General features: G+C 43.4%; 1 protein-coding gene across 1 annotated transcript in view; it reads left to right on the top strand.

The window, feature by feature from the left end:
• Window positions 1-21,471, top strand: part of LOC139838224 (maturase K-like) — a 64,309-nt gene extending 42,838 nt beyond the window's left edge. Inside the window, exon 3 of the mRNA XM_071827608.1 lies at window positions 20,791-21,471. Coding sequence (XP_071683709.1) covers window positions 20,791-21,471 — 681 coding nt within the window. The remainder of the gene's footprint in view (window positions 1-20,790) is intronic.
• The last annotated feature ends 1,552 nt before the right edge of the window (window positions 21,472-23,023 follow it).

The raw sequence follows: 23,023 nt of genomic DNA, 5'->3' as shown, positions 1-23,023 counted from the left end.
TGGGAGTGCATCATTAAAATTGCTGAGCCCATCTTAATGGCTATAAAGAAAGCACTTCTTGGGAGATAACCCATGTCTTTATTTTGCTACTGTTTTGTTGTGTCTTGGAAGTTGTTACTACTGTAGCAACCTCTCCTTATCTTTATTTTATTGCATTGTTGTGCCAAGTGAAGTCTCTAATAGAAGGTTGATACTAGATTTGGATTACTGCGCAGAAACAGATTTCTTGCTGTCACGAATTTAAGTAGTGTTCTCTGTAGGTAACTCAGAAAAATCTGCCAGTTTACGTGCGTGATCCTCAGATATGTACGCAACTTTCATTAGTTTTGAGTTTTCTCATCTGAGCAAGTTTAGTGCCCCAGAAAAGTTCGTCTTTACGGACTGTTCTGTTTTGATAGATTCTGCCTTTTATTTCGCATTGCCTCTTTTGTTGTGTTGGATGGATGTCTTCCATTAACTTTCAGTAGCCTTGGGCAATGTCCAGAAGTGTTAAGAGTGATTGTGTCATCTCTGAACATGTGAATTTTTGATTATGCACTAACCCTCTAATGAGTTTGTTTTGAGTTTGGTGTGGAGGAAGTTTTCAAGGATCAAGAGAGGAGGATGATACAATATGATCAAGGAGAGTGAAAGCTCTAAGCTTGGGGATGCCCCGGTGGTTCATCCCTGCATATTTCAAGAAGACTCAAGCATCTAAGCTTGGGGATGCCCAAGGCACCCCCTTCTTCATCGACAACATTATCAGGTTCCTCTAGTGAAACTATATTTTTATTCCGTCACATCTTATGTACTTTACTTGGAGCGTCTGTGTGCTTTTATTTTCATTTTGTTATTTTCATTCTCTGAATAAATGCTTATGTGGGAGAGAGACACGCTCCACTGGTTCATATGAACACATGTGTTCTTAGCTTTTAATGTTCATGGCGAAGGTTGAAACTGCTTCGTTAATTGTTATATGGTTGGAAACAGAAAATGCTACATGTGGTAATTGGTATGATGTCTTGAATAACTTGATACTTTGCAATTGTTGTGCTCATATAGACTATGTTTAAGCTCTTGCATCATATACCTTGCACCTATTAGTGAAGAAATACATAGAGCTTGTTAAAATTTGGTTTGCATGATTGGTCTCTCTAAGGTCTAGATATTTTCTGGTAAAGGTGTTTGAACAACAAGGAAGACAGTGTAGAGTCTTATAATGCTTGCAATATGTTCTTATGTGAGTTTTGCTGTACTGGTTCATACTTGTGTTTGCTTCAAACAACCTTGCTAGCCTAAGCCTTGTATTGAGAGGGATTACTTCTCGTGCATCCAAAATACTTTTGAGCCAAAAACTATGCCATTTGTGTCCACCATACCTACCTACTACATGGTATTTTCCGCCATTCCAAAGTAAATTGCTTGAGTGCTACCTTTAAAATTCCATTCTTTGTCTTTGCAATATATAGCTCATGGGACAAATAGCCTAAAAACTATTGTGGTATTGAATATGTACTTATGCATCTTATCTCTTATAAGTTGCTTGTTGAGCGATAACCATGTTCCTGGGGACGCCATCAACTATTTCTTTGTTGAATATCATGTGAGTTGCTATGCATGTTCGTCTTGTCTGAAGTAAGGGTGATTTATCATGATCAAATGGTTTGAGTATGCATATTATTAGAGAAGAACATTGGGCCGCTAACTAAAGCCATGATCCATGGTGGAAGTTTCAGTTTGGACAACAAACCTCAATCTCTCATGAGAATATTACCTGTTGTTGAATGCTTATGCATTAAAGAGGAGTCCATTATCTGTTGTCTATGTTGTCCCGGTATGAATGTCTAAGTTGAGAATAATCAAAAGCGAGAAATCCAATGCGAACTTTCTCCTTAGACCTTTGTACAGGCGGCATAGAGGTACCCCTTTGTGACACTTGGTTGAAACATATGTTATGCTATGATAATCCATGTAAATCCAAGCTAATTAGGACAAGGTGCGGGCACTATTGGTATACTATGCATGAGGCTTGCAACTTGTAGGATATAATTTACATAACTCATATGCTTTATTACTACCGTTGACAAAATTGTTTCTTGTTTTCAAAATAAAAGCTCTAGCACAAATATAGCAATCCATGCTTCCCTCTGCGAAGGGCCATTCTTTTACTTTTATGTTGAGTCAGTTTACCCACTTCCTTCCATCTTAGAAGCAAACACTTATGTTAACTGTGCATTGATTCCTACATACTTGCATATTTCACTTGTTATATTACTTTATGTTGACAATATCCATGAGATATGCATGTTACAAGTTGAAAGCAACCGCTGAAACTTAATCTTCCTTTGTGTTGCTTCAATGCCTTTACTTTGAATCTATTGCTTTATGAGTTAACTCTTATGCAAGTCTTATTGATGCTTGTCTTGAAAGTACTATTCATGAAAAGTCTTTGCTATATGATTCAATTGTTTACTCATTGTATTTACCATTGCTTTGAATCGCTGCATTCATCTCATATGCTTTACAATAGTATGATTAAGATCATGTTGGTAGCATGTCACTTCAGAAATTATCTTTGTTATCGTTTACCTACTCGGGACGAGTAGGAACTAAGCTTGGGGATGCTGATACGTCTCCGACGTATCGATAATTTCTTATGTTCCATGCTTGTTTTATGACATTACTTACATGTTTTGTTCACACTTTATGATGATTTTATGCGTTTTCCGGAACTAACCTATTGACAAGATGCCGCAGTGCCAGTTCCTGTTTTCTGCTGTTTTTGGTTTCAGAAATCCTAGTAAGGAAATATTCTCGGAATTGGACGAAATCAACGCCCAGCATCTTAGAATTCCACGAAGCTTCCAGAACACCCGAGAGCCACCAGAGGAGGGCCCTGTGGGCCCCACACATGTAGGCGGTGCGGCCCAGGCCCTGGCCGCGCCCCCCTACTGTGTCGCCGCCTCGTCAGCCCTCCGACTCCGCCTCTTCGCCTATTTAAAGGTCCCTGACCTAAAACATCGATACGAATAAGCCACGGTACGAGAAACCTTCCAGAGCCGCCGCCATCGCGAAGCCAAGATCTGGGGGACAGGAGTCTCTGTTCCGGCACGCTGCCGGGATGGGGAAGTGCCCCCGGAAGGCATCTCCATCAACACCACCGCCATCTTCATCAACGCTGCTGTCTCCCATGAGGAGGGAGTAGTTCTCCATCGAGGCTAAGGGCTGTACCGGTAGCTATGTGGTTAATCTCTCTCCTATGTACTTCAATACAATGATCTCATGAGCTGCCTTACATGATTGAGATTCATATGAGTTTTGTATCACTATTCATCTATGTGCTACTCTAGTGATGTTATTAAAGTACTCTATTCCTCCTCCATGATGTAACGGTGACAGTGTGTGCATCATGTAGTACTTGGCGTAGTTTATGATTATGATCTCTTGTAGATTATGAAGTTAACTATTACTATGATGGTATTGATGTGATCTATTCCTCCTTTCATAGTATGAAGGTGGCAGTGTGCATGCTATGTTAGTACTTGGTATAATTACAATGATCTATCATGCACTCTAAGGTTATTTAAATATGAATATCGAATATTGTGGAGCTTGTTAACTCCGGCATTGAGGTGCTCTTGTAGCCCTACACAATTAGTGGTGTTCATCATCCAACAAGAGAGTGTAGAGTGGTTTTATTATGTGATCAATGTTGAGAGTGTCCACTAGTGAAAGTACGATCCCTACGCCTTGTTTCCAAATACTGCAATCATCGCTTATTTACTGTTCTGCTGCATATTTACTTACTACACGCCAGCAAGCACTTTTCTGACGCCGTTACTACTGCTCATATTCATTTATACCACCTGTATTTCACTATCTCTTCGCTGAACTAGTGCACCTATACATCTGACAAGTGTATTAGGTGTGTTGGGGACACAAGAGACTTCTTGCATTGTGATCGCAGGGTTGCTTGAGAGGGATATCTTTGACCTCTTCCTCCCTGAGTTCGATAAACCTTGGGTGATCCACTTAAGGGAAACTTGCTGCTGTTCTACAAACCTCTGCTCTTGGAGGCCCAACACTGTCTACAGGAAAAGGAGTGTGCGTAGACATCAACGATCTAGTGGAAGCAAGGTGAGTTATCGGACGTTCGAAAGCTTTTACTGTGGTAAAAGGAGAGTTGTACAAGCGAAGTATTTCGGGAGTCTTACATAGATGTGTCACACCCGAAGAAGGAAGGCTTATTCTGAAGGACGTACACGAAGGAGTATGCGGACATCACGCAAGCAGTCGAGCCATAGCAGCCAAGGTTTTCAGAGCATGCTTTTATTGGTTGACAGCAATCAAGGATGCAAAAGACATAGTTCGAACTTGCGATGCGTGCCAAAGGTTTGCCGCAAAACCTCATTCTCCGGCAGCAGAGTTGAGGCCAATACCGCTGTCATGGCCCTTTGCTCAATGGGGTCTTGATATGGTGGGGAAATTACACAAGTCTTGGCCAGGAGGATACGAGTATATGCTCGTAGCTGTCGACAAATTCACAAAGTGGATAGAAGCAAAACCGATAAATTCACCAGATGGAGCATCTGCAGTCAAATTCGTTAAGCGCATCAACTTTCGATTCGGAGTTCCTCATAGCATCGTCACAAACAATGGCAGCAACTTCACATCCAAGGAGTTCAAAGCATATTGCAATGAAGTAGGCATTAAACTACAATTTGCCTCAGTTGCGCATCCGCAAACCAATGGACAAGTCGAGAAAGCAAACGGAGTCATCTGCAATGGCATCAAAACGCGTCTGTTGACACCACTGGAAAAGCCCTACACACGTGGCCCGAGGAGTTACTTAGCGTGTTATGGAGTATTCGAACAACACCAAATACAGCGACACAAGAAACCCCGTTCTTTCTGGTCCATGGAGCTGAGGCAGTATTGCCGATAGAGATAGAACACAATTCCCCGAGAGTGGTAGAATTCAACGAAGAAACTTCGAGAAAGGCATTAGAAGACGATGTCGAAGCACTGGATGAAGCTCGAGACAAGGCATTGTCAAGGGTCACCAAGTACCAGCAAGATATGAAAAATTATCACAGTCGACGTTTGCGACCAAGATCTTTCCAAGTAGGTGATTTGGTTCTTCGGCTCACACAAACTAGCCATGAGAAACTGGAATCACCATGGGTTGGCCCATACATCATCACAGAAGTAATTAAAGGAGGAGCGTACAGGATAAAGGACAAGAAGACAGGGATCGCCAAGCCGAATCCTTGGAACGTGGCGCAACTCAGGCGGTTCTACGCTTAGAGTCGAAATATAGTCCTCCTTTGTAAAAATATAATGTACTGAAACGCCCGCGAGTTTTCAGACGCACTCTTTTCCTTTCAGGGCACCGAGTGGGGCTGAAAGGTTTTTAATGAGGCGGGCTCGCGGTGCTGTAATATAGTAAAGATATTGGTGACATACATCTTCTTTATCGACACGCTCGGGGGCTCGCACCCAACAATTACAATATATATATATATACATTGCCGAAAAACACAACTTGCAAAGATATTTCGCCTTGGTGCAAAACACCTCGCAAATCAATAAAGATGCAAAATAGTGGTCAACAAAAAGCTCGGGGGCTTATCGAAAGAAAGATAGTTCAATATATTTGACAATATACATATTATTTACAGTATACAGATGTTCAGTGACATGGAAAAAACAACAAAGAAATTCTTCAATTGTCACCTAGTATATCATCTATATTGATTGTCAACACCCGGATTTTTAAGTCCAGATGCCTATTATGTCGTACATCGCAATCCCAGGAATAATGTTTTTGCGAGACATAATAGTAAGTAGCATAGAGTCATCATTTATTACAACACATATTGTCTTACAACCATAGATCACATGATCCAATATTACACGAATATATTGTTCAACATCACACATAGTAGCGGAAGCGAAGTAGTAGTGGACTATCTATTCCACAGGCAACGCTTGGCGTTAGAAGACGATCCTAGTTATCGTAGACGTCCTGTTGTCCGTCATCCTGATACTGGTGCTCTCCTTCATAGTCTGGCATTGGAATAGCCAGGGCAAAGCCTTGAGTACTTTTAAAGTACTCGCAAACTAACTCTACCGTAATTACTCATTAAGTGTAATAAGGGGGTGCTAAGCTCTAGGTTTATTTGCATAAAGCCAAGTTTTAGTTTGATAAACATTTAGGAAAGCCTTGTTATGTGCTAGACTAACTCAAGTGGGAACATTAGTGTCATTCCCACAACTCATATTGATTTACCACAATATCACCTTTCAATTCACCATTCATTTTTAAGATCAAAACATATTAATGATAACGGGGATAGTATGGCCTTTCCAATCGTCCGTAACCGTGGACACGGCTATTCGAATAGGTTTAACACTCTGCAGAGGTTGTACTCTTGTGCCACAACTTTTGATTACATCCGTCGAGGATAACCCCGAATCATCGTAACACAGTACGCGGATCATCAACCATAACCTTCCACTTATATATGCTAGTATGAGCACCTCTCCCCATGAGCTTGGCCTCCCGGTGGAAACCGCAGTTAACCCGGGAACTGCACAGGGCTTGGGCCGTACATTCACCTCATTTGAACATCAATCAACACTTAATGGAGGCAGCCTCGGCGTAACCCCTATGATGTTTGTTTAGAGGGAACCCATACTAAAATACACAAGTTTCTAGTTAAGCCCTACCCATAATCAGGTATTGTGGGGGTACTTGTATAATTGGAAGGGTATCGCATTCAAACACAATCATCAATTTTATCAAAAATCACCATCTTCTCTTGTTCATATCCACCTTCACTTTACTTTCTTTCAAAGTCATTTCACTTCACTATGTTCCCATCTAGAGTAGTCAATTTTAATTGATTAGCACTAGCAACTATATGAGGGGTGCTATCTAGCCTTGATTTGTGCTAATCTAACTTCAAGTACTGTTCTACTCTAGACCAAGTGAATCATAAATCAAAAAGTACTTTGAAATAAATAAGCAAAAGTAAATGTACGTAAAAACATGGGATAGGTAATACATAAAAGTAAAGTGTGATGGTGCCTTTGCTCTTGTAGAGCTAAGCACTTGTGTTTAGCAAGGGTTAGCTTGCCTTGAGCTGGGTAGTTATCGAAGTTCTCTTCTTCTTCCTGAGAGTAGGCCTCCTCCTCTTGGTATTCCTCGTTACTAGCGTCTATATACGAATACGAGGTATAAATACTAAACCAAGCTCACATACTAAACTAGAAACACTCAAAGGAGTTCACACACTAATCCTATCATCAATCAAACATGGCATGGTGGATTATTTGATTAGTCTTTATTTGAAAGAAGAATAATTCCCTCTCATTATTCCTATTTCTTAAATTTGGTATGTAGATCCTTAGAGGAATTCATTTCTTCTCATTACCTCTTATTAAGATTTAATCTCTTCATATAATAATAAGGTATGAAATATAGGTTGACCCAAAGTCAACATTTCATATCTATTATATGTGAGTATAACTTAATTGAAGTGCTACACTTCACATAGTTTTAATACTTAACATTTGAATGAATTAAAATCTCTAAGTAATAATTCTCAAGGGTTCATTAGCCTAAGTCATTCCCACTGGTTATATCACTTAGGATCAAGATTTAAATGAGAGGTAGCTCTCATATTAGTTGTTGAGTTTGAATTCCAATTTCAATTGTTCTAGAATTGACTACATAGCCATGTTATTTGATCTAGTCCATGATCATACAAACAACATGTCTATATTATTGCATAATCAATTAGAGGACATCATTTGTGATTTATTAGAATTAGAATCAATTCAAAATCTATTCTAGTTAAATTTTAAATAAAGTTTGAATGTTCATAAGTCCATGTCTTGTCTTTTTTATCAATTTAAATCTACTATTAATTTGGAGGTGGGGCCAGTGGCATTGGATAGGTAATTTCATGGGCTTTCCAACGGTATAAAGTTTGCTAAATTTGGTTTGGCAGATTTCAAACTATTCAAATTTTACTAAACCATCTGCAGGACAATTTGAATAAAGATTAAATCCGAATTTGAATTGATGGGCTAGGCGGGAAAACTAAACGGGCCGAAACGAATTTAAAACCCACTTCGCAGCCCAACTAGCAACTGGTGCAGGTGGGCTGCCCTGACGAGGTGGGGGCCACCTGTCGGCGACACTTAACCACGCGAAACGGTACGCGCGCGTTAGGCCGTAGGATTAGAAATAGATCGAGCGGTCGGTGATCGTCGTCGTCTCCGACGAGATCCCGACGCACTGGCGGCGTGACCAGGGGGTCGGAGGGAGTACCAGGCCGCTGGCGAGGGAGGGCAAGCTGCCTGGTGAAGTGGAAGTAGATGAAGCAGTCCCTGGTACAGCGGCGGAGCTCGGCGAGGCTCCAGTTGATGGCGAGGATCTGCGGGCTCCGGCGGACTTCAGCTTCCAATTGCGGCTACTCCGGCGAGGTGGTGTCAAATTGAGGGGTGGAGAGGATGCAGAGATGAGAGGAGAGCAGATGTTGTGAAGAACTTGAGCTCAGAGCTCCTCTATTTATAGCGGGCGGGGGTGGCCGTGAGGTGCTGTGGAGGAACGGCCATGGCGCGGTGCTTGGGGTGCTCGAAGGGGCAATGCAAGGACGGCAGCGTGTAGGCGTCGTCCTGGCGATGCTCGAGGGGTAGCTGGCGCAGCGAGAGGACGACGGGATCGCTCAGGAGGTCGATTCGAGTGCGGCAGTCCTTGCGGTAAGATTCCGACGAGGACGACGGTGACGAGGCGGCCGCAGGCGCTTGAGTGTGTCTAGGGGGTAGAGGGCGGGGAGGCGGTGCTCGACTCAGTGGTAGACTTTGCAGGGGAGGCGTAGGCTGCTCGAGCGCGCGACGTACCGGCATGTCCAGAGCGCGCTCACCGCGTCGACTGGCACGCTCTGGCACGGTTTGGACGCGTGCGTTCTGGCCAATGCCGAGCCTTGGCGAGCATGGGCTGTGTACCGTGATGTTCCTCGTGTTGCAGAGATGCTCCAGGACAAGGTGGTGCTGAGAGAGAGAGGCTAGAGAGAGAGGTGCCAAAGGTGGCCGGCATGGCCACGGCATGCTTAGTTTAGGGTTTTCTCTCCCCTTTCTCTCACTTTAATCGACCAAGGCAGGTACTGGGGTGATGCAGGGGATGTAGGAGAGTGTAATGATCACAAGTTAAAGGGGTTTAGGCAAGAAACCAGAGTGTAATAGAGTGTAACACAAATCTGGAATAATGCCTGCCAAGTGTTCGATGAAATGGCCGCATGAGATTTTTATTTGAATTTTGAAATTCTTTTTGGTGGAACTTAAACATATTAATTATGGGTTAGAATGGTGGTGGTGGGGTTCAATTTGGAGTTGTTTTGCAAAATGGCAAATGTGACATGATCTTCTCTTTATTTCAGCATCACTACTTGTCACCTTTATACTAGTCAACCTAGTCAACTCTAGCCATGGTGGTCAACATCAAAGTTACTCACCTTGACATGGTCTTGGATGACATGGCTTTGGTTGACCAAGTTTAGTTTAAGAAATGAGAAAACCAGAGGGGTAAAGTAGTGAAGAAAATATTTTGGTGACAAGTGACCATTATCATATGTATGTAAGAATTTTGATTTCCTTGTGTTTGATTCTTGATCCAATGATGCAATTGTGTTAGTTTATCATATTGAAGTATTTTACAAGCAAGGGAGCAAGCAATTATGGCCTAGGGTGAGGATTTGCAATTTGGCATATTGTGTATGTAAGTGAATTATGGGTTTTTCCCATTTTCTTCAATTCTCCTCAATTTAGGGTTTGATGATCTTTGTTAGGGTTCAAATAGCAATTGGTAATCATACTAACACTCATCATGGCAATTGCACAAAAGAAATTCACTCAAATGCATGAACCTATATGTGGCACTATATGCATAGAAAAAGTTTTTGTTAATTGCAAATTTTGAGTTTGGGAAATTTCTTTCTTGTTGATTGTTGTTGAAACTTGGGATGTTACAAACCCTTCCCCCTTACAAAAGATCTTGTCCCGAGATCTGAGAAAACTAGGTACTAAAGAGATCTGGGTACTCAGTCCTCATAAAGTCTTCTCTCTCCCAAGTGGCTTCTTCTTCGGTGTGGTTACTCCATTGGATCTTCAGAAACTTGATACTTCGGGTACGGGTGGTTCTGAAAGCTTCTTCCAGGATGTGAATAGGTACTTCGCGGTATGTCAGATCTGAGTTGATATCCACAGCTCGATGGTCGATGTTCTTGAAAACCTCGGTCTTCTCAGGCACTTCTAAGCACTTCCGGAGTAGCGAGATGTGAAACACATTGTGCACCGCTGACATTTCTTCCGGTAACTCCAGCTGATAGGATACTTCTCCTCGGCGACTCAGGACTTTGAAAGGTCCGACATATCGGGGTGCGAGCTTTCCTCTAAGCTGGAATCTCTGCATTCCTTTAAGAGGGGACACTTTGAGATATACGAAATCTCCGATCTCGAAGGTCATCTCTCGGCGTCTCTTGTCGGCGTAGCTCTTCTGTCTTGATTGGGTTGTCTTGAGATACTCGCGGATCTTGTGAACCTTCTCTTCGGCTTCTCGGAGAATATCTGGTCCAAAGACTTGACTCTCTCCTACTTCCGACCAATTCAGAGGGGTACGACACTTCCTTCCATACAGTGCTTCGATGGGGGCCATCTGCAAGCTGGCTTGGTAACTGTTGTTGTACGAGAATTCTGCGTACGGCAAGCAGTCTTCCCACTTAGATCCATACTCTAGCACACATGCTCTCAACATATCTTCGAGTATCTGGTTGACTCGTTCAGTCTGTCCATCTGTCTGCGGGTGATAGGCTGTGCTGAAATTCAGACGAGTTCCGAGTCCTTCATGTACTTTCTGCCAGAATCTGGAGGTGAATTGGGATCCTCTGTCGGATACTATCGACTTCGGGGTTCCGTGCAGGCTGACTATCCTTGAGATATATAGCTCTGCGAGTCTCGGTCCTTGATAGGTGGTCTTGACGGGGATGAAGTGGGCGACTTTGGTCAGTCTGTTGACCACTACCCAGATGGAATCATTTCCTTTACTAGATTTGGGCAGTCCGGTGATGAAGTCCATTCCTACGGAATCCCACTTCCATTCGGGAATCTGTAGGGGTTGCAACAGTCCTGTGGGGCGTTGGTGTTCTGCTTTGACTCTTTGACAGATGTCACACTTGGCGATGTAGCTTCCAATTTCTCTCTTCATTCCATGCCACCAGAATTGTTCTTTCAAATCCTGGTACATCTTGGTTCCTCCAGGGTGAATGGAGTACAGGGTGTCGTGAGCTTCTTTCAGAATAACTTGCTTCAACTCTGAGTCTGACGGCACGCAAAGGCGCTTGTTATACCATAGCACTCCTTCTTCATCTACGGTGAATCCCGATGCTTTTCCGGCGGCTATTTGGTTCTTGATTCCGTCAATGCTAGCATTTCCTTTCTGAGCTTCCTTGATCTGACTAATTAGGGTGGGTTGGAGTTCAATGCTGGCGAGGTATCCCTCGCTAACCAATTCAAGCCTAAACTGTTCAAACTCTTCAAACATGCTCGGTTGCTCAATTGCTAACATGGAGTTCAACTGACACGGCAGTCTACTCAGAGCATCCGCTACCACGTTGGCCTTGCCGGGGTGATAGTGGATTTCCATGTCGTAATCTTTGATTAACTCTATCCATCTGCGCTGTCTCATATTCAGCTCCTTCTGCGTGAAGATATACTTCAGGCTCTTGTGATCCGAGTAAACCTCGCATCGATGACCCATGAGGTAATGATGCCATACTTTCAGTGCTAAAACCACGGCTGCTAGCTCTAAGTCATGGGTTGGATAGTTCTGTTCATGCTGCTTCAGCTATCTTGACAGGTAAGATATCACTTTGCCTTCTTGCATCAGCACACATCCAAGACCAATCTTGGAGGCGTCACAGTACACATCAAAAGGCTTGGTAATGTCCGGCATAACCAGTATTGGGGCTGTTGTCAATCTTAGCTTGAGCTGTTGAAAGCTCTCTTCACACTTGTCGGTCCATTCGAACTTCCGGTCCTTCTTCAACAATTGAGTCATCGGTCTTGCTATGCTCGAAAATCCTTCAACGAATCGGCGGTAGTATCCCGCCAATCCGAGAAATGCACGGACTTCGGTCTGAGTGGTTGGGGCTTTCCATTCTTCAACAGTCTTGATTTTTGCGGGGTCAACGGCAATTCCTCCGGCTGACAAGATATGACCCAAGAATCCTACTTCTTTCAACCAGAACTCACACTTGCTGAACTTGGCATACAACTGATGTTCCCGAAGGGTATCTAGGACCACTTCCAAATGTTGCTCATGTTCTTCTTCGGACTTGGAGTATATGAGGATGTCGTCGATGAAGACAACGACAAACTTGTCCAGGAAGTTCATAAAGATCTTATTCATGAGATTCATGAAGTAAGCGGGGGCATTGGTCAATCCAAATGACATGACATTGTACTCGTACAATCCATATCTGGTGGTAAAGGCAGTTTTTGGGATATCTGTGGCACGAATCTTCAGCTGATGGTATCCTGTCCGCAGATCAATCTTCGAGAATACTTGGGCTCCGGTCAGCTGGTCAAACAGATCTTCTATCTTTGGCAACGGGTACTTGTTCTTGATGGTGACATCGTTGAGCTTACGATAGTCCGTAACCAAACGGGTGGCACCGTCCTTCTTATCCACAAACAAAACTGGTGATCTCCAAGGTGACGCACTTGGTTGAATCAGACCTTTGAATAGCATATCATCCAGTTGCTTCTTCAGTTCCACTAACTCTGTCGGGTTCATGCTATAGGCTCTCTGGGCTATAGGTCCGGTTCCGGGGATTAGCTCGATGATAAACTCGATATCCCGATCTGGGGGCATACCGGGTAGATCATCCGGGAACACATCAGGATATCGACAAACGACCCTGATCTGATCCAAGGTGGGTTTGGCTAGGCTTTGGTTACAAGTGAACTTTCGGGGCATCTTTTCAGATATGTGTTCGACTATTATCCCAGTGCTACTAGTCATGGTGATGGCCTTCTTGGCACAATCAATCAGTCCATGATGTTTCGCCATCCAGTCCATTCCCAGGACTACTTCCAAACCTTTGGCTCCCAGAACAATCAAATTTGCATAGAATTCTATTTCATGTATTATGATTGGCACATCTTTGCAAATTTTTCTAGCTTTAGTGGTTGATCCAGATATTTGAACTATCATGACATGCTTCAAACTGATGGGTTGAATCTTACTAGTGCATGCAAAATCTTCGGTAATGAATGAATGCGATGCTCCAGAATCAAACAACACTCTTGCGGGTATTGAGTTAACAGAGAACATACCCAGCACAACATCTGGGGCTTCCTGAGCTTCTTCTGCATTCATGTGGTAGAGGCGGCCGTTGCGGTTGTTCGGGTTGTTGGGGGCGAACTTCTTGTTGGTGGTGACACGATGCTGCTGCTGCGCAGGGCCTGAGGTATTGGCGGCAGTCTTGGCGAGCTTCTTGGGGCACTCATAGGAGAAGTGCCCAGCCACTCCGCACTCGTAGCAGTTGTAGGTGGACTTGTCCTTGGGGGTGATGGGAACAGCGTTGCTCCCAGTCCTTGGAGCGGTGTTGGAGTTATTGTTGGGGGCGCGGGGAGGAGCGCGGTTGAAGTTGTTGTTGTTGTTGTAGTTGTTGTGGTTGTTGTGTCCTCCTGACCTGGGGTTTCCTCCACTCCGGTTCTGATAATTCGAACGTGGATTCTGCATCGGGGGCTTGTTGTTTCTTGGGGCGAACCCTCCACTTGAGCTGGGGCGATACTTGTGGTTGTTGCTGGGTGATGTCTACTTCCCCCTCCTTTTCCTGTAGACAGTGTTGGGCCTCCAAGAGCAGAGGTTTGTAGAACAGCAGCAAGTTTTCCCTTAAGTGGATCACCCAAGGTTTATCGAACTCAGGGAGGAAGAGGTCAAAGATATCCCTCTCATGCAACCCTGCAACCACAAAGCAAGAAGTCTCTTGTGTCCCCAACACACCTAATAGGTGCACTAGTTCGGCGAAGAGATAGTGAAATACAGGTGGTATGAATGAATAGTAGCAGTAGCAACGGTGCCAGAAAAGTGCTTGGCGTGTAGTTGATGGTGGTGGTATTGCAGCAGTAGTAACGCAGTAAAACAGTAAACAAGCAATAGTAATGCAGCAGTAGTAAACAAGTAGCGATAGCAGTATTTAAGAACAAGGCCTAGGGATTACACTTTCACTAGTGGACACTCTCAACATTGATCACATAACAGAACAGATAAATGCATACTCTACACTTTTGTTGGATGATGAACACATTGCGTAGGATTACACGAACCCTCAATGCCGGAGTTAACAAGCTCCACAATAATGCTCATGTTTAAGTAACCTTTAGTGTAAGATAGATCAACAGACTAAACCGAGTACTAGCATAGCATGCACACTGTCACCTTCATGCATATGTAGGAGGAATAGATCACATCAATAATATCATAGCAATAGTTAACTCCATAATCTACAAGAGATCATGATCATAGCACAAACCAAGTACTAACACGGTGCACACACTGTCACCTTTACACACGTGCAGGAGGAATAGAACTACTTTAATAACACATCACTAGAGTAGCACATAGATAGTAGTGATACAAAACTCAGATGAATCTCAATCATGTAAAGCAGCTCATGAGATCATTGTATTGAGGTACATAGGAGAGAGATTAACCACATAGCTACCGGTACAGCCCCGAGCCTCGATGGAGAACTACTCCCTCCTCATGGGAGCAGCAGCGGTGATGAAGATGGCGGTGGAGATGGCAGCGGTGTCGATGGAGAAGCCTTCCGGGGGCACTTCCCCGCTCCGGCAGCGTGCCGGAACAGAGACTCCTGTCCCCCAGATTTTGGCCTCGCGATGGCGGCGGCTCTGGAAGGTTTTCGTGGGTTTCGTCAATCGGTGTAGGGTTTTCTGGTCCAGGGGCTTTATATAGGCGAAGAGGCGGCGCAGGAAGGTCGAAGGGGGGCCCACACCCTAGGGGGGCGCGCCCCCCCCTAGGCCGCGCCGGGGTGTGGTGTGGTGGCCCTGCCTCCCTTCTCTGGCGGTTCTCGTGTGTTCTGGATGCTTCCGGGTAAAATAGGAACCTGGGCGTTGATTTCGTCCGATTCCGAGAATATTTCGTTACTAGGATTTCTGAAACCAAAAACAGCAGAAAACAGGAACTGGCACTTCGACATCTTGTTAATAGGTTAGTTCCAGAAAATGCACGAATATGACATAAAGTGTGCATAAAACATGTAGATAACATCAATAATGTGGCATGGAACATAAGAAATTATCGATACGTCGGAGACGTATCAGCATCCCCAAGCTTAGTTCTGCTCGTCCCGAGCAGGTAAAACGATAACACAGATAATTTCTGGAGTGACATGCCATCATAATCTTGATCATACTATTGTACAGCATATGTAGTGAATGCAGCGATCAAAACAATGGTAATGACATGAGTAAACAACTGAATCATATAGCAAAGACTTTTCATGAATAGCACTTCAAGACAAGCATCAATAAGTCTTGCATAAGAGTTAACTCATAAAGCAATAATTCAAAGTAAAGGTATTGAAGCAACACAAAAGAAGATTAAGTTTTAGCGGTTGCTTTCAACTTGTAACATGTATATCTCATGGATATTGTCAACATAGAGTAATATAATAAGTGCAATAAGCAAGTATGTAGGAATCAATGCATAGTTCACACAAGTGTTTGCTTCTTGAGGTGGAGAGAAATAGGTGAACTGACTCAACATTGAAAGTAAAAGAATGGTCCTCATAGAGGAAAAGCATCGATTGCTATATTTGTGCTAGAGCTTTGATTTTGAAAACATGAAACAATTTTGTCAACGGTAGTAATAAAGCATATGCATCATGTAAATTATATCTTATAAGTTGCAAGCCTCATGCATAGTGTACTAATAGTGCCCGCACCTTGTCCTAATTAGCTTGGACTACCTGGATTATCACCGCAATACATATGCTTTAACCAAGTATCACAAAGGGGTACCTCTATGCCGCCTGTACAAAGGTCTAAGGAGAAAGCTCGCATTTGGATTTCTCGCTTTTGATTATTCTCAACTTAGACATCCATACCGGGACAACATAGACAACAGATAATGGACTCCTCTTTTAATGCTTTAAGCATTCAACAATAATTAATTCTTTTCTCATTAGAGATTTGAGGATTGTTGTCCAAAACTGAAACTTCCACCATGGAACATGGCTTCGGTTAGCGGCCCAATGTTCTTCTCTAACAATATGCATGCTCAAACCATTCAACTCAGTGTAGATCGCCCTTACTTCAGACAAGACGAACATGCATAGCAACTCACATGAAATTCAACAATGAAAAGTTGATGGCGTCCCCAGTAAACATGGTTATCGCACAACAAGCAACTTAATAAGAGATAAAGTGCATAATGACATATTCAATACCACAATAGTTTTTAAGCTATTTGTCCCATGAGCTATATATTGCAAAGGTGAATGATGGAATTTTAAAGGTAGCACTCAAGCAATTTACTTTGGAATGGCGGAAAAATACCATGTAGTAGGTAGGTATGGTGGACACAAATGGCATAGTGGTTGGCTCAAGTATTTTGGATGCATGAGAAGTATTCCCTCTCGATACAAGGTTTAGGCTAGCAAGGCTTATTTGAAACAAACACAAGGATGAACCGGTGCAGCAAAACTCACATAAAAGACATATTGAAAACATTATAAGACTCTACACCGTCTTCCTTGTTGTTCAAACTCAATACTAGAAATTATCTAGACCTTAGAGAAACCAAATATGCAAACCAAATTTAAGCATGCTCTATGTATTTCTTCATTAATGGGTGCAAAGCATATGATGCAAGAGCTTAAGCATGAGCACAACAATTGCCAAGTATCACATTACCCAAGACATTTATAGCAATTACTACATGTATCATTTTCCAATTCCAACCATATAACAATTTAACGAAGGAGAAACTTCGCCATGAATATTATGAGCTAAGAACACATGTGTTCATATGAACCAGCGGAGCGTGTCTCTCTCCCACACAAGCATGATGTAATCCAATTTATTCAAACACAAACAAAAATAAGAAACATACAGACGCTCCAAGCAAAGCACATAAAATGTGATGGAATAAAAATATAGTTTCAGGGGAGGAACCTGATAATGTTGTCGATGAAGAAGGGGATGCCTTGGGCATCCCCAAGCTTAGACGCTTGAGTCTTCTTGATATATGCAGGGGTGAACCACCGGGGCATCCCCAAGCTTAGAGCTTTCACTCTCCTTGATCATAGTATATCATTCTCCTCTCTTGATCCTTGAAAACTTCCTCCACACCAAACTCGAAACAACTCATTAGAGGGTTAGTGCACATTATAAATTGACATATTCAGAGGTGACACAATCATTCTTAACACTTCTGGACATTGCATAATGCTACTGGACATTAGTGGATCAAAGAAATTCATCCAACATAGCGAAAGAGGCAATGCGAAATAAAAGGCAGAATCTGTCAAAACAGGACAGTTCGTATTGACGAATTTTAAAATGGCACCAGACTTGCTCAAATGAAAATGCTCAAATTGAATGAAAGTTGCGTACATATCTGAGGATCATGCACGTAAATTGGCTTAATTTTCTGAGCTACCTACAGGGAGGTGGACCCAGATTCGTGACAGCAAAGAAATCTGGAACTGCGCAGTAATCCAAATCTAGTACTTACTTTACTATCAAAGACTTTACTTGGCACAACAAAACACAAAACTAAGATAAGGAGAGGTTGCTACAGTAGTAAACAACTTCCAAGACACAAATATAAAACAAAGTACTGTAGCAAAATAACACATGGGTTATCTCCCAAGAAGTTCTTTCTTTATAGCCATTAAGATGGGCTCAGCAGTTTTAATGATGCACTCGCAAGAGATAGTATGTGAAGCAAAAGAGAGCATCAAGAGGCAAATACAAAACACATTTAAGTCTAACATGCTTCCTATGCATAGGAATCTTGTAAATAAACAAGTTCATGAAGAGCAAAGTAACAAGCATAGGAAGATAGAACAAGTGTAGCTTGAAAAATTTCAGCACATAGAGAGGTATTTTAGTAACATGAAAATTTCTACAACCATATTTTCCTCTCTCATAATAACTTTCAGAGGCATCATGAGCAAACTCAACAATATAACCATCACATAAAGCATTCTTATCATGAGTCTCATGCATAAAATTATTACTCTCCACATAAGCATAATCAATTTTATTAGTAATAGTGGGAGCAAATTCAACAAAGTAGCTATCATTATTATTCTCATCAAGTGTTGGAGGCATAGTATAATCACAACAAAATTTACTCTCCATAGTAGGTGGCATCAAAAGACCACTATCATTATCATCATAAATAGGAGGCAAAGTATCATCAAAGAAAATTTTCTCCTCAATGCTTGGGGGACTAAATAGATCATGAAAACCAGCTTCCCCAAGCTTAGAACTTTCTATATTATTGTCAACAATGGTGTTCAAAGCGTTCATACTAATATTACTACCAGCATGCAAAGAAGATTTCATAGGTTTTTTAATTTTCGCATCAAACAATCCATGTTTTAAATCAGGAAATAGAATAAGAAGCTCATTGTTGTCCATTATGCCAAACTAGTGTAAACAAGAAACAAAAAGATGCAATTGCAGGATCTAAAGGAAATAGCTTCGAGCACACACACGACGGCAACAGAAAAATACTTTACCTGGGACCGTAGTATGAGAGCCTTTTACCTTTCCTCCCCGGCAACGGCGCCAGAAAAGTGCTTGGCGCGTAGTTGACGAGGGAGGAAAAGTGCTTAGTTGCCGGGCTTGCCAATGTGTGAGTGCCGTTTACCTTCCCTCCCCGGCAACGGCGCCAGAAAAGTGCTTGATGTCTACTTCCCCCTCCTTTTCCTGTAGACAGTGTTGGGCCTCCAAGAGCAGAGGTTTGTAGAACAGCAGCAAGTTTTCCCTTAAGTGGATCACCCAAGGTTTATCGAACTCAGGGAGGAAGAGGTCAAAGATATCCCTCTCATGCAACCCTGCAACCACAAAGCAAGAAGTCTCTTGTGTCCCCAACACACCTAATAGGTGCACTAGTTCGGCGAAGAGATAGTGAAATACAGGTGGTATGAATGAATAGTAGCAGTAGCAACGGTGCCAGAAAAGTGCTTGGCGTGTAGTTGATGGTGGTGGTATTGCAGCAGTAGTAACGCAGTAAAACAGTAAACAAGCAGTAGTAATGCAGCAGTAGTAAACAAGTAGCGATAGCAGTATTTAAGAACAAGGCCTAGGGATTACACTTTCACTAGTGGACACTCTCAACATTGATCACATAACAGAACAGATAAATGCATACTCTACACTTTTGTTGGATGATGAACACATTGCGTAGGATTACACGAACCCTCAATGCCGGAGTTAACAAGCTCCACAATAATGCTCATGTTTAAGTAACCTTTAGTGTAAGATAGATCAACAGACTAAACCGAGTACTAGCATAGCATGCACACTGTCACCTTCATGCATATGTAGGAGGAATAGATCACATCAATAATATCATAGCAATAGTTAACTCCATAATCTACAAGAGATCATGATCATAGCACAAACCAAGTACTAACACGGTGCACACACTGTCACCTTTACACACGTGCAGGAGGAATAGAACTACTTTAATAACACATCACTAGAGTAGCACATAGATAGTAGTGATACAAAACTCAGATGAATCTCAATCATGTAAAGCAGCTCATGAGATCATTGTATTGAGGTACATAGGAGAGAGATTAACCACATAGCTACCGGTACAGCCCCGAGCCTCGATGGAGAACTACTCCCTCCTCATGGGAGCAGCAGCGGTGATGAAGATGGCGGTGGAGATGGCAGCGGTGTCGATGGAGAAGCCTTCCGGGGGCACTTCCCCGCTCCGGCAGCGTGCCGGAACAGAGAGACTCTGTCCCCAGATTTTGGCCTCGCGATGGCGGCGGCTCTGGAAGGTTTTCGTGGGTTTCGTCAATCGGTGTAGGGTTTTCTGGTCCAGGGGCTTTATATAGGCGAAGAGGCGGCGCAGGAAGGTCGAAGGGGGGCCCACACCCTAGGGGGGCGCGCCCCCCCCCTAGGCCGCGCCGGGGTGTGGTGTGGTGGCCCTGCCTCCCTTCTCTGGCGGTTCTCGTGTGTTCTGGATGCTTCCGGGTAAAATAGGAACCTGGGCGTTGATTTCGTCCGATTCCGAGAATATTTCGTTACTAGGATTTCTGAAACCAAAAACAGCAGAAAACAGGAACTGGCACTTCGGCATCTTGTTAATAGGTTAGTTCCAGAAAATGCACGAATATGACATAAAGTGTGCATAAAACATGTAGATAACATCAATAATGTGGCATGGAACATAAGAAATTATCGATACGTCGGAGACGTATCACTGGGCCCACTCTGGTTCATCATACGGCGCTTGCGATTCTCATTGGCTTGGTGTATCTTCCCCTCCATCTGAATGGCGGAGTCAACAAGGGCTTCTAAGTCAGCAAAGGGGATATTGATCAGCACAGTCTGCATCTCATCATGCAGTCCATTCAGAAACCTCTCCTTCCTTTTCTCGACGGTGTCCGTCTCATCCGGGGCGTACCTTGACAAAGTGAGGAACTTGTCGCGGTATTCTACCATGGTCATTCTGCCTTGTTTCAGTTCCCTGAACTCATCCCTCATCTTCATCCTAACCAGGATCGATTGTTGGATTACAAAATTGGTTTTTATTCTGAGTTTTATTCTCAGATTCTATCTGAGGGATTTGCGATCGTTGTAGAAACTCCATTCTCGCTACGAGAATTACCTTGCCCAAAAGAAAAAGAGATACCCAAGTTTCAGAATTTACACTCTATTCATTCAATATTTTCCTTTTTAGAAGACAAATTTGTGCATTTGGATTATTTATCACATATAGAAATACCCTATCCTATCCATTTGGAAATCTTGGTTCAACTCCTTCAATACCGTATCCAAGATGTTCCATCTTTGCATTTATTGCGATTCTTTCTCAACAATTATTCAAATTGGAATAGTTTTATTACTTCAATGAAATCTATTTTTCTTTTAAAAAAAGAAAATAAAAGACTATTTCGATTCCTATATAACTCTTATGTATCAGAATATGAATTTTTCTTGTTGTTTCTTCATAAACAATCTTCTTGCTTACCATTAGCAGCTTCAGGAACTTTTTTGGAACGAATCCACTTTTCTAAGAAGATGGAACATTTTTGGATAATGTATCCTGGTTTTTTTAGGAAAACTATATGGTTTTTTATGGATCCTCTTATGCATTATGTTCGATACAATTTCAATCCCATAATGTTTTTGGAGTCGGTGTAAGGAGCTAGAACCCATGTTTGTCTTAATCAGGCCCGGGAGCACGTGATACTTGCTAAACTTGAGTTTGAAGTCCTCCCAAGTCATCATTTGGCCCGCATTTAATGCGCGGGCACTTGTGCACCAGGCACGTGCAGGTCCAGCTAGACAGTGGGTGGCGAACAACACCTTCTCGTTGTCCTCCACTCCGGCAACCTCTAGATTGTTCTCCATAGTTTGGAGCCAATCATCAGCATCGAGGGGTTCCTCTGTCTTGCTGAACACCGGTGGGTTGGTGTTTTGGAAGTTTTTCAGCTTTGACCCTGGGTGGTCGTGGTTTCCGTGGCCTTGATTGCCCTGAGCAATCTGTTGAAGTGCAGCTAGGTTGGCTTGACGGTCAACTCTCTCAGCTTCTCTTTCTGCCATCATCTGTTGCAGCATTTGCATCATTGCGGCTTCGCTGCGAGTTGGGGGTGCCATCTGAACAGTGATAGGGATCATGAGATGAGAGGGAAATTTCTATGGCTCATTTTGGGGTAAAATTTCACACAACTTAAAACTTGATTTATAATAATAATATTACACACACACAAACATAGTCATGGAGGTAGCAAATATTACAAGCCAACTGTTCCGGAGGGTTTGAAGAACCCTTTCAACAAACTACGATACATGGGGCGGGTACAAAGGACCGATACATAACACGGGACGCAAGTGCTCAGACGGGACTACTCGCCATCGACGTTGATAGGGTAGACATTGTCTACCCCAGCAGCAAGGTGCTCGTGGCCATCCTCGTAAGGGTGGAACTCCAGGTCGTCGTCTTCCTCCTCCTCGTAGTCGTCGTCGTTGCTGACGTAGGAGTAGCCGTCCCCCTGGATGTTCTCCCCTTCACCCTCGCCTTCCAGCTCCTGGATCTGCTCAGCTTGGGCGGCGATGGTCGCCTTCAGAGTGGCGATCCTGGCCTTGAGGCGGTTGATGGCGTGATCCTTCTTCTGGTTGGCACGGCGGAGTGCCCTGCTTTCTCCGGCGATAACCCTGATGGTGTCGGCTTGCTGCGCCAACTGGATGTGAGTGTGGTTGGCGTATTCGCGGGAGTTGTCGAGGTCGATGCGGGTCTCATTCAACATGAAGTCGAGATGATCCACATGGTGGCGAAGTTGCGGGTGCGACGGCAGGTTCATTGGCACTCCGAGGGAGTTGTGCCTTGCATAGTGCACAAAGCGGCTATCCTCGAAGTCCATGAAGTTTTGCCCGCACAGACGTGCGAGCCCTTCCTGAAGTCCCCTTGCGAGACCATCCGCCCAGTTGTTCTCCCGGAAGGAGAACTGGATCCTTGCACTCATTGGGAGCGTGAACCTTCCACGAAGGTCCACCATGATCACCCACTGAAGTTGACCACCGGGCTGGTCATTGACCATTCCGCCAAAGACTTCCGGTGGTGGGCGCCCGAGGAACTCTGAGAGGGAGAAGAGGTCCCTCTCAAAGATGATCTCTCCACCGTTCCCCAACTGATAGAACTCAGTCTGGAGAAAGGGCTGTGCGTCCAAGACGTGATCCATCTATAGAGAGATTA

Source organism: Lolium perenne, chromosome 3 (assembly GCF_019359855.2).
Source record: "Lolium perenne isolate Kyuss_39 chromosome 3, Kyuss_2.0, whole genome shotgun sequence".
Lineage (NCBI taxonomy): Eukaryota > Viridiplantae > Streptophyta > Magnoliopsida > Poales > Poaceae > Lolium > Lolium perenne.
The sequence above is the reverse complement of the archived record's forward strand: the minus strand, read 5'-3'. Positions and strand labels throughout refer to the sequence as shown.